This window comes from Agelaius tricolor, unplaced genomic scaffold (assembly GCF_023055355.1).
Source record: "Agelaius tricolor isolate 1412-34295 unplaced genomic scaffold, bAgeTri1.0.p SCAF_8, whole genome shotgun sequence".
Classification (NCBI taxonomy): Eukaryota; Metazoa; Chordata; class Aves; order Passeriformes; family Icteridae; genus Agelaius; species Agelaius tricolor.
In genome coordinates, this window is record NW_027269268.1 from 4,096,077 (window position 1) to 4,108,809 (window position 12,733).

Consider the following 12,733-nt stretch of genomic DNA (forward strand, 5'->3'; position numbering starts at 1 on the left):
CTTGGTTTTTGTCTGGTTTTTATGCCAAGCAGAAGATTTGCAGCCATAGAAGACACAGAACAGAGTCACAGCTACACATGGAGTACTGCCCAAGTTGCCTTGCCCAGTAATTCCTCTGGGCTCTGAGACCCTGGACTAGCTCAGGCAAAGCAGGAATCACTACAGTCTCCCCTTCCTTAGGAGCAAGTGAACTAAGAAATAGGCTGCAGAAAAACACTGTCATCCCCTGGACAGACTTTTGTTCCAATTTTTGGCTTCTAGGAGAAGCCAAGCATCTTGTCTGATGTCTCCTACTGAAGCCAGTCCTTCCCTAGTCTAAGAAAAGGGCCAAGTCATCCAATGTTGACTTTTCTCCAGGGTCTTTTTAAGCTTTTTTCTGTGGAGTCACTGGATTGTGACTCCTTTGAGCAAGAATTCAAGTCATGAAACAGAAGAAACGTGGAAGGTGGGTAGAAAGAGAGACTAAGCTGGGTGGGAAGTTAAGAATGCTTGCCAGCCATACAAGAGACAACTGGTAAGTACCTGCAAATCTGTAAAGTACTGATCTAGCTCTTATGTTCCAGTGAGTGCTAAGTGCAAACATTTTGGCTGGTATGCTGCTTGCTCTGACAGATCTTTTGAACTTTTGAAGCATCTGTATTTTTAGACTTTTTGACTCCTCACTAGGTAAGAATAGGCAAAAATGAACATAATCAAAAAGCTACACAGATGTGGCTTCAAGTGTCGCACATGCTACAGGACTGTCACGGTAGCAAGAGGGCAATATGCAGCTCAAAAAGAAGCAGGGATGCAACCTTGCTTCTTTTTGACTTGGTTTTTAAATGGAAACCATACCTAAGTATTCTTTGAATTGCTTATAACCTTTTTTTTAATGTCCTGAATTTTTTGAACCCCCTTTTTTCCATTCCTGTCTCAGCTACAGGAGTCTTGCACTGTGAATCACAAGAACTGAAACCGGGAAGTGTCCTGTTACATGAATATTCCATGAGCAAAAAGGAAAACAATTGTGTGTTATTTAAGCTGTCAACAGTGCTTCTACCTGTTGCCTGCTAAGAGCAGGAGGGGCTGGGTGGTGAGGGCTCTCCCTTTTCTGAAGAACCTGTTTACAGAACAACTTGAAAGGCTCAGGTGAACAGGACAGATTCCAACTGTGCCAAAGGTGGCAGTGTGTCCAGGCCTGCCTGGGATGGGCCAGCAGTGCCTGCAGCAGGAATTGCACAAGTGGTGCACGGATCCTCTGTTCTCTGGAGGGGTCTTTGACCTGTGTGTCAGCAGCTGCTGCTCTCTTGGACCCCAGGCCAAAGACCTTCAGGTATTTCACCTCCTGTGCCATCAGAGCAGGCCCCTGGCTTGTGATGAGGAGCTGTGTGAAGGCTTGTCTGGAGCTTTCCCCTGCACCCCCTGCCCTGGCACCACCTTTAAGCCCTGGCCCCTGCATGGGTTTCACTGCCTGGCCCTGTACCTCACTGATCCTGATGTGGCTTCCCCATGTGGCTGGGGACTGCCTCATCCCTGCAGTCTGGGCTGGTGTTTGGCAGACTCTGGCTGATCCTTTCAGCATTGCAGCACGTGCTCCACTGGTACTGGACCTGGATACCACTCTCATTGCTGAGAGACACCTTTGGGTTAGAAAAACGTTTTTATTTGTAATATGGAGTTTTGGTGGTGCTAATGCATAATTGATAAATGTTGTAATTAGGCATTACATTACAAATAAGGCTGTATTATTTCAGTAATACAAATAATTAATTAAACAATGCTCATTATAAATGCACACAAAACTCTAAGTGTTCATTAGAGCACATTTTTTAAACTTAAAATTATTAAGTGAAATGAAACAGGCCACCCACCTCCTCTATAAATTGCTTCTTGCAAGATGCTTTTGCTCAGGGATGAGTCCAGATTAACATGTTCTCAGGCAATCCCTTTGCACTCAACTAAGGAGCTGTGTTGTCCCAAACACAGGCTTTGTGGGCATCCTGCCTGCCCCAGCACAATGAGACAAAGGTGATGGGATATACATTCAAAGCAGCCCTTCTGGAGCTGCATCATTTCTTTGCTCTTATGCAGCCTGCTATTATTACACCCTGTTATTCAGCTGTGTTCCAGCTGCAGGTGTGGGATAAGCCCTTAGGTGTGCCTGGGAATGGTGGCCTGGAAGCACCTGCCTGAGCTCTGTTTTGAATCAAGGCAGCTGAACTACGCTCAGCACATGTTCTCTTTTCACTGGTGCCTCTGGGAAATGAGAATCAATTCTTGCTTTTCACTGTGTACTTCTCTGCCCAATGACTGCATCAAACTTTGGAGTGGTCATCTTCTTCAGAAGGTTCAGGGCACGTTCTGGGAACACCCTGGAAGAGACAGTAACATGAAATTAAAAGTGAGATAGAAACTTAAATTATGGGGAAAAAGTGTCACTGCAGGTGAGAGAAGAGCTGGTCTGGCAGCAGAATGCATGCACACATATGAACTGAGACTATGTACTAAACTGGGCATTATTTCCATAGCTCTCACCAATCTCTGACTAATTAAAGTCAATTCTCAGCCTTTTAGGACAGTTCCAATGCCAGGTATCTGTGGGCAGTATGTGAACTTCAGTATTGCTGCAGGATCCAGGAAGTTTTAATATTGTACAGATGTAGGTGAGTATTACATGTCATGCTCTGAAAAGCAGTAGGCATGTGGAAGGATGAGATTTTAAAACTGAAGTGCAGTTTTCACTCCTAAGATTCCTCCTTTTAAAGAGCTTTGTCTCTTTATCCCCCTGTCCTAAATTATGACCAAAAAAGCAAAGTTATTCTAAGTGCTTTGACAGCATCAGTTTTGCCTTGCCTATGCCTCTGCAGACTTGCACTCTCAACAAGCAGTTCTTGGAGTTGCAAAAGGATTTAAAATATTTTTACCGCTGTCTGGTGCTTGGTTTAGCAAACAACAAACTACCAAGTGTTTCATGAGATATTATAGGATTTAACTGAGAATCTAACTTAGTTGTTAGGATGTAAATTCCAGATTTGGAACTGGAGCTCTGGTAAAAACACCTCCTCAACAGAGCAGCTGCACTGGATAATTAAGTTGTGTGGGAGGATAAATCTTGCGCTACATACAGAGAGCAGTACAGTCCTTTTGAAGCAATGTTCTCAGCCTCTGTGTCCTCAGTGCTGACATAAAGAAACAAACACTAATAAGCAGCAGGTCCTCAGCTCTTTCTGGAACTTCTGCTGACTCAGAGGTTACAAGTTTGAACCTTGTATACTCAGGTAGTATTTTTGTTTCCACATCCATTGCTTTGTACTTACATTTCAGAAAGCAAAGCAATGTTTAGCTGTGGTGGAACAAAAACCATTTTCTGGTTGGTCACTATTCCTTCCATCAAAGCCTGTACGACTTCTTCAATCTCCAAAATCTTTCCAAGCCTACATAGGAAAGCAAACACATAAGAGCTGCAGTGATAAAAAGGAGTGGTACCAGGTGATCTAGGAGGCTTCACAAATGTACAAACTCAGGTAATTCAAATGCAACAATTACATGGGTTAAAGGACATTGCAGATTTTCTTTAGTTAATGATACAAACTGTTGTTATACAGCCAGCTGGAACAGAGGCCTAAAGCTGGGGATAATATGCAGTGCCTTACTGCAAAGAAGGAAACACAGGAATGCAGAGTATTGAGAGTTACCTTGTAGTGGGGTTTTTGACAAATCCAGTGTTTATAAAAACCGGACAAAGGCACGTTGTTTTTATTCCATCCTTTCCAAGGACAGACAGCTCCTCTGTCAGAGCTTTATGAAATCCAACTGCAGCAAACTTGCTTGAGCTGCAGGAAGGGAGAAAGTACAAATGAGAAGGCAGAAATCCTATTTCCACCTTTCTACCAATGCAAATGGCCTAAACCATCATCTGCCTCTTAGTTGCTTGGGTGCTGTTTAAGGTAATGGCTAGGGGATGGGTGAGGGCTGCACCTCTGCTCTACCTTGTATCCTAACCCATACCCCTTATTTTCACTATGTGCTCTCTATCCCTCTATCCCTTTACCCCTCTTTCTGCTCCTTGCTATGTGGAGACAAAACCCTCCAAATAATATAATCCATCTGAGAGACAGGGCAGGGACTATTCTATCTTTGCCTGTGCCAGAGTGTAGTGGTGGATTAGGTATTGAAACTTGTGGATTAATTGTGCAATGTATAGCAGGTATCTCAAAAAAGGGCACTTTAGTTGCAAACAGACAGACAAATATTAGGAATTCTTAGAAAACTGCAACTGAAGCGCATCAATCCATGGACATCTTGTTCTTTCGCATGAGAGAAGATTCCTAAAAGGAATGCAGCCTGAATCTCTAAAATTAGGAAGGATGAGCAGGGTAGAAATGGAGATTAACCTGCTACTGTTTATTGTACCACACAGGAGCATCTTGTAACAGTTTTGTGTGAGTTTTGAAATAGAGAAGCATTATGCAAGCAGAACTGAGGAACTACTTGCCATGGAAATAGGTATGGACCTGAGGTTTAAATCAACTTCAAAAAAGGAAAACCACAGAATCAGTTTATTGATTGCTATGGATTTGGCAGCATAATCCCAGTAATATCCCTGGCTGAAGAGTTCTCACATTGCTGACAGTGAGTGACTCTCTAAGAAGGAGTATTCCTGGGAGAAGATTGTTCTAAGAAGGAGTGTTCCTGGAGAAGACTGCTGCAGCTGGAGCTGCCATTATAGAAGGCTGCATGATGGCAACACAGAGTCTAACATGTTTTTGGTGCCTGCACCGTGATTTTCCTGGCACCCTTCAAGTAGAAAAGTAATTTGATGTCATGATGGCAGAAGGTCCAGGGGAAGGTCAGCAGGGAGGACCTCATGGTGGGAGGCTGTTGTAGGACACCCAGCCAGGACAAACAGGCAGATGAGGTGCTCTCCAAGCAGCCAGTAGAAGCCTCATGGTTTCCAGCCCTTCAACTTGCCAAATGTCTACTGGAAATACAACACAGCAGAGAGGAAGCAGCCTAGGAGGTTCCTGGAGTGTTTGGAAGACAGCCTCCTAACATAGCTGGTAAGAGAACCTACTGGAAGAGGTGCCCTGCTAGACCTGTTGTTTGTGAACAAAGGACTGGTGGGTGATGTGGTGGTTGGTGGCAGTCTTGGGCAAAGGGACCACGAAATGTCAGAGTTTTCAATAGTGGGGTGAAGTAAAGAGGGGCACCAGAACTTCCACCTTGGATTCTGGTGGGCAGATCTTGGCCTTGGTTAGGACACTGATTGAGAGTCAGTCCTGAAGGGTAAAGGGGTCCAGGAAGACTGGATACACTTTAAAAAGGAATTGTGAAATATTCAAGAGCAGCCCATCCCCATATATTTGAAAGACAAGTGGTCAGGGAAAAAGACCAGCCTGGTTAAACAGAGAACTTAGGCTGGAACTCTGCGGAAAAAAACCAATGTATTCTTTCCAGATGGAGGGTCAGATAACTTGGGAGGACTATAAAGATGTTGCGAGGTCATGCAGGGAGAAGATCAGAAGGACCAAAGCCCAACTAGAACTTGGCCTTAGAGACAACAAAAAAGTTTTCTACAAATACAGCAAAAGGAGGGTCAAGGAACGTCTCCATCATTTGTTGAATGCAGAAGGTAGTGTAATGACAGCAGATGAGGAAAAGGCAGAGGAACTTAATAGGTTCTTTGTCTCAGTCTTTAATATTGTCCAGTTGTCCCTCAGGATTCTCAGCTCCCAGAGATGGAAGTTAGTGACAGAGAGCTGAGGGAAGGGCCCGTAACCCAGGAGGAGATGGTTAGTGATCTGCTGTGCCAATTCGACACTCAAAAATCTATGACCTTTGATGGGATCCATGTCAGAGTAATGAGGGAACTGTTGAAAGAACTTGCCAAACCACTTTCAATCACCTACCAGCAGTCCTAGTTAACTGGACAAGTTTCATCTGTCTAGCAATTAGCAAATGTAACACCCATCTACAAAAAAGTTTGGAAGGATTGTCCAGAAAATTGCAGGCCTGTAAGCTTAACCTTGGTTGTGGAAGAGATCATCCTGAGTACCATTACAAGGCACATACAGGACAACCAGGGGATCAAGCCCAGCCAACATGGATTTTTGAAAGGAAGGCCCTGCTTGACCAGCCTGATCACCTTGTATGACAAAGTGGCCCACCTAGTAGATGAGGGGAAGGCTGTGGATGTGTCTGTCCAGGGTCTATCTAGACTTCAGTAAAATGTTTGACACCATCTGCCACAGCATCCTCCTAGAAAAACTGAGTGCTTGCAACTTGGGTGGGTGGACTCTTCAATGGGTAAAAATCTGGCTGGATGGCTGGGCCCAGAGTGCTGTGGTGGATGGAGATAAATCCATTTGGCAGTTGGTCACTAGAGGTGTTCCCCAGGGCTCCACCCAGGGCTGGTCCTGTTTAACATCCTTGTGGATGATCTGGACATGGGGATCAAGTGCACCCTCAGTAATTGTGCTCAGGGGATGGAAGGCTCTGCTGGAGACCTGGACAGACTCCATCAGTGGGCTGAGGACACAGCTGCAGGAAGCTCAAGAAGGTGAAGTGTCAGGTTCTGCACCTGAGCCATGCAATGATACAGGCTGGGTGAGGAATGGCTTGGGACAGAAAGGGACACCTGGGGTGCTGGTTGACAGCAGCTGAACCTGAGCCAGTGTGCCCGTGTGGCCAAGAGGGCTGATGGCACCCTGGCCTGGATCAGCCAGCAGGACAGAGAAGTGGTTGTTCCCCTGTACTGGGCAGTGGTGAGGCCACACCTCGAGTGCTGTGTCCAGTTCTGGGCCTCTCACTTTAAAAAGGACATTGAGGAGCTGCAGTGTGTCCAGAGAAGAGAAACAAGGCTCATGAAGGGTCTGTAAAACATGTCTTATGGGGAATGGCTGAGGGAGCTGGGTTTGTTTAGTCAGGAGAAGAGCAGGCTCAGGCCTCATGGCTGTCTGCAACTCCCTGAAAGAAGGTTGGATGGAGGTGGGGTCAGTCTCTTCTGCCATGCCCCCAGTAAGAAGAATACAGGAAATGGCCTCAGGCTGAGACAGGAGAAATTCAGATGAGATGTTAGAAAAAAATCTTCTCACTATTAGGGTGATGAGGCACTGGAATAGGTTCCTCAGGCAGGTGGGGCAGTCACCATCCTGCAGGTGTTTAAGAGGCATTTGGATCTAGCACTGGGTTGTAGCATCCCATGAACTCTCTCCCCTCAGTCAATTCCCAAGTTGTCTGCCCTGGCAACGGTGGTGACTAACAACCATAGAGTCGTCCTCCTGCTGGGAAAAGACAGACTCCCACATGGACTTCCCCTGGTTTCTCCTTTCCCTGTCCCCTCACTAGCTTGCTACCATGGCTGGCTGCCCCCCCCTCCTCTAGAGACCAATGCCCTTTGCCCTGCCTTTAGCTATGCCCCCCACCCCCTTCCCTTCTTAAGCTGCCTGCACCAGGTGGAGAAAGGGCGCATGGTTGTGCTCTTTCTTACTGGGTCCCCTTTGGCCATACTCCACTGGAATACAACCTTGCAGAAAAGAGCCTTTCTTGCCTCTCTCACTGAGCCAGCTGTGGTGAGTGTTGTGTAGGGATCTGACTGCATTGCCCGAATGTTAACCCAACCTGCTTTTCTACAGGAGAGGTTTGTTGGGGACAGATAATAGGCAGCAGCACCCACCATTCAACACCTGCATTTTTACTGGATGATGTGGTTTAGGGGTTACAGTGGCAGTACTGGCTGGATGGTTGGACTGGATGATCTTAAAGGTCTCTTCCAACCCTGATGATTCTATGATTCTATTTTTACACTCTACGGTCAATGCCACAATGGTAAAAAGATCAAAAGCTCCTCAGTACAGGTTTACTTGACAACACTACAAGAAATCACAGAATAAATAAATTCTAAGAAGGAGAAGGGAAGAGGATACCTTTTTCACTAAGCAAAAGTCTGCATTGGTGGGGAGAGAAAACAGGAGAGTCTTTCATTAGTAGATGTGTTAGGTGACTATTCCTTCATACAAACATTGCTCATGATTCAGTCAGAGCTAATTACTTGGTACTTGCTGATGGAAAAGATGCAATTAAAATTTTTAAAAATTAAGCAAGCTGATTTCAAAATGACTTACCAATATGCCACCATGAAAGGAGTCACAAAATGACCTGCTGCTGAAGCCACCGTGACAATGTGCCCATAGTTGTTGTTCATCATGACTGGCAGGAAAGCTCTCGTGGTCTTGGAAGTCATTTAAACCAAGAGGCAAAATGCAGGGGACAGGAAGGAGGAAAAGAACATGGTTTTCTTAGGCATACTCAGCGCTGACTCTCAGTGTTATTCACCAGGTGGCCAAAGCTATCCCTAAAGCTATGAGCTGCACAGCACCTCAGATTCCCAGAGCCACAGGGATACCTGCTCTCTGACCAGTGGTGCAGCTGGCAACCTGCTCTCCAAAGGCTGCAGCAGTTGGCCATAAACAGGAAATGGTTTTCACATCTTTCTTTTGCTGCTTTTAAGGTTTCAGGTGTCAGCAGAAATGCTGGCAGGGTCTCAGCCCCAGCACACACAATAAACCACTTGTCAATCTATGGCTTCTCTTTTCTTCTGCCACAAACAAGTACTGCTGAAGCCCTCCCACCCTGTCAGCCGCACAGCACCTCTGACAGAGGCTTCTGTGCGTGCTGCAGATGAGGCTGCCACCAGCCAGCTCACAGGAGCAAGGAGCTATTCCAGTTTCCCAGCACACAGTCTGCTTGGGTGCTCCTGTGCTGTAACAGTTCATTTGGTAATTTCACTGCTAATCATGGCTGGTCTAAATATGCATCCTCACTGACACTCCCAAACAACTGCATCTATAGATGGTGGTGGCCCTTACCCACATGTGACCCAGAATGTTGACTTCAAACATCCTTTCTATCTGGTGGTCCTGAGTCGAGAGAAAGTCGGCAGCTGTAATCACACCAACATTGTTCACCAGGACAGTCACATCCCCAATATCCTTCTTCACCTTTTACAGAGACAACAAAAGCCCAAAATTGTGTCTGTTACTCAGGAGGAGGAAAAAAAAAGTAAGGGTGGGGAAGATGAACCATAATTAAATTCTTAAGATTGCATCTTCAAGGGAGAAGGAGATCATGCCACATTTCCAGATGTGGCAGGAACTTTGCAGTAGAGCCATGGAATCTGCTTTAGATCTGATTCTTCCCCATTCATTAATGTCAGTATTTATTGTGTTCCACAAACTGTGCACAGTTTGGACCGTGTAGTCACAATTGGTGTGGGAAATGGATTTGTAGAGAGTTCTCAGGGCCTGACAGAAGGTCCTCACAGTATGCATCCATATGCAAACCGAGACAAGAAATGCTGACTTAGAAATGCCATGGAATAGGATAGATATTGTTGAGAGAGAAATGGAGCTAGAGAAAAGTTTCAAAAGATGGCCTTGCAAATAAGACTAGATACTTTGGAGAAATAGAACTATGAATCATGCATTGTATTGGGACCCACAAGGGGTAGTTTTAGATGATGGACTTTAAGGCATCTACAGCATGGTGTGGCAAAAAGCTGATAGGTCAAGAAACGCTTCTAGTGTATTGTAATTAGGAAATAGTTGGCTTCTGATTGTGATGGTGTGAATTGTAACATCTGTATTGTCTCACCCTTCTCATAAGTCTGAAAATGGAAAAAAAGTTTTTAAAACGCCTCTCAGTTGCCCCATCTCTGGGTCAGGAAAAGGGTATTGTCCAACAACACTTGGGACCACAGAGGTACAGACTGTTTTGAGGCAGCTGGGCCACAGCCATTACAACAAAATGTTTCATGTGTTTTCAGTGCTATGTTCCTTCAGAGGCTGCAACCCTAGAGAGCAAACTTGGCAAGAGGATGTGATATGCTGGAGCCTCCCAAATAGGATGAGACTGGCTGTGATCTTGGAAATGCTACAGCACTCTGTGTCCAGAGAGCAGTGAGGAATGGAGAGCTTCCAGGGGCTTGCATGATTTGTGTGCAACACGTCTTCTCTAGTTTTCCTGCCTTCTCTGGAAATCAAGCATGGTTGGGAAAGCCTTTGGCCCTCCCCCTGCCGCCCTGTGGCAGCAGCTCTCTGGCCACAGAGAGCAACAAATAACTTTCCCAGGCCTTTCTGGAGAGGACTGTGAAAAGATGAGAGAAAAGAATGAGAAACAATTCTTATCTTCACTTGCTGGACCTGCTGTTGTGAACATGTGGAATGTGTTACTGAGATTTGTTTACCAAAGGGTAGTTTCTTAATTAGCCAATAGCAATGGTGTTTGGATTGGAGGACCAGATAGGTCTAACTGTATCATAACTGTCTATAAAAGCAATGGGTTTCTTAATAATTATAATAATATAATAAAGAGATTGATTTGCCTTCTGTGAATCATGGAGTCAATGCTAATTATTACCCGGCTGGGGGCCTGTTGCAACGAGACTGCCCCACCTTGTCTGCAGCGCTGTAGATCTCCTCCCGTTTGCTGCAGTCCACCACGGAGGTTTGAACAGTGGCTCCCAGCTTCTGGCATTCTGCTGCCGTCTCCTCAATGCCGTGCTGGAAGAGGCAAAGAGAAAGACACCGTGCCCAGCTGTCCCCTCACCACAGCTGAGCAGCAGAGGCTGAAGATGTTCCTGGATTGAGCAACCACTGCCCAGCCCCTGAACAGTTCATAGCTACCCAGGGAAAGAGCTGTAGATGGTTTTGCTGAGAGGACAGGCATTTCAGCCTTAAATTTAGGATCTGCATGTAGTGACAGGCAGAAAGATAGGGTGGCAACAAGAGTGAGTTTGGCTTGGTAAGGCAGACAGAGCAAGGCTGCAGAAAGGGGGCACACGCTGCCTATCACAGCCCAGCAGACAGCACTGTGAATGTAAACAGCTCGTAAAATACAGGCCTGGCTGACACCCTGAGATACAGAAACTGGCTCTATGTGTTTCTATATTTACATGCTGGGTGTGAGAAGAGAGGTGCCCTCCACAGTTCACAATGTACAAAGATTTTAATTTCAGAATGACCTTTGATACCCACAGGTCAGAAGCTCCCTGAAGTCATTACTTCAACTCGTTAAGCCAGAGCAGAAGTGACTTTGTTGCATCCCTGTTCCCAGGTGCCAGAAGGCCATGCCAGTGGAACCTGTGCAGTGAAAAGCTCTAGGTCATAAATAGCCTGGGTCAGCAGTCCCTCTGTTGGGTGACTGGGCAGCTGTCCTCAACACCAGCTGCTGTTTAATGCTGAGAGCCCCCAAGAAGGAGCCCTTGTCAAGGCACTTGGGTTGGAGGAGCATACTCCTAAATCCTCTGGAATCCACAGCCTACCTTGATACTGTATTTCAGTTCGTGCTGACACCCACGCTTACAATCTACTTCCCAGCTCTAAAGCCAGGTGTCGCTCGCTACTACGTTTATACCTAAATCTCCCCATTCCATCCAGTGAACATGAACAATTTTCTGTTTCATTGCAGCCCTGCATGCACTGCAGCCGTGCCATCCCTCTTCCCACCCCTTCAAAGTCTGGTCTTAGGCATAATGGGTACCATTAATAGACACTGAAAATGTTCAACACTATCTTCCCTGTTTATCCATCCTCTCACTCAGCTTGCCTCAGGTTTGATGTATTTTTGTTTGTGGAGGGCTGAATTCTGTTTTGAAGCTTCATGATGAACTCCTTTGCTAACCCAGCGTGTCAGAAACAGAAAACACAGCCTCTCACCCACCCTGCTGCACCCACACCAGCACTTGGCCTGGATTCCTTCAGAATACTATGCTCCATGTTTGTATCTGCCCATCTTCCACTTGCCACGGCGTTTTTCCAGTCCATTTAAATAATCTGAAATAAAGAGCTTGGGCCGGTGTAAACATTTAGAAAGATGCCATCTACGCGTGCAGCTGCCCAGAGGGCAGCCGGGCTCACGTACAGCCCGGCACAGGGATGCTGCTGGTGAGAGTGCAGAGAAAACACACCTCCCAGCATCGCACAGAAAACACCCGAGGCTACGGAGAGAACAATGAAGGCAGACCTGCTGCTCTTTGCAAACAGCCTTCTGGTATCAGCGGGCTTTCTCTGCCAGCCCAGGCAGCGGCTCCACCAGCAGCTTCCCGAGCACTTCTTTCCCTGTCGCAGGTGCTCTGCCGGGTGTTGCCTGCTCCCTGCCGAGTAGCACCGAGTGACTGTGGGACCAGAGCCCCACATCCTCTGCTGCAAGTGGGGCCAAATCCTCTCCTGGCGCTCAGCATCCCAGCCGCAGGAGCCAAGCGGGAGCCGATGGGAGCGGGCTGGAAGGGGCTGGGCGATGAGGGTGCAAAGTGGTGCTGCCCTTCTTACGCCCCTAAATGCCCCGTGGACTCGGAGGTCACACGGAGTGAGCACATGAGTGTGTCCATTACCTTATTGATGTCCCACAGGACCAGCCTGCTGTGGCGCTTGGCGAACTCCAAGGCGGTCGCTCGCCCGACGCCATGGCCAGCGCCCGTGATGAGCACCAGCTCCCCGGCGAGAGACTTTCTCCTCACAGGCACGAACAGCTTCACAAAAGCCTCCAGGTAGGAATAGAGAAGCGTGGCCAGGAACAGGAGAAGCTCCAGAAACAGATTCATTGTTTTCCTGGAGCTCTTTTGAGGACCGAACTGCGCTGGAGCCGTCAGCGCCGTCCGCCCCACAGCCTGCCGAGGCCACGCCCCGGCCTTCGGCGCCCAATCAGAGCGTGGCTGAGCGCGGGGGCGTGTCTGTGGGCGGTGCAAGGCCGTGGGCGT

The 12,733-nt window shown here is 47.0% G+C and overlaps 1 protein-coding gene across 1 annotated transcript; it reads right to left on the reverse strand.

Annotated features, from left to right (window-relative positions):
• Positions 1 to 1,620: 1,620 nt before the first annotated feature.
• On the reverse strand, positions 1,621 to 12,725 carry LOC139592058 (estradiol 17-beta-dehydrogenase 11-like). Its single transcript, XM_071431421.1, has 7 exons — positions 12,368 to 12,725; positions 10,431 to 10,538; positions 8,847 to 8,978; positions 8,103 to 8,209; positions 3,675 to 3,812; positions 3,297 to 3,413; positions 1,621 to 2,351 (listed from the first exon to the last, which is right to left on the reverse strand). Exons 1-7 carry the CDS (start codon positions 12,575 to 12,577, stop codon positions 2,264 to 2,266), a joined length of 900 nt encoding a protein of 299 aa, XP_071287522.1. The 5' UTR covers positions 12,578 to 12,725; the 3' UTR covers positions 1,621 to 2,263.
• Positions 12,726 to 12,733: the final 8 nt, after the last annotated feature.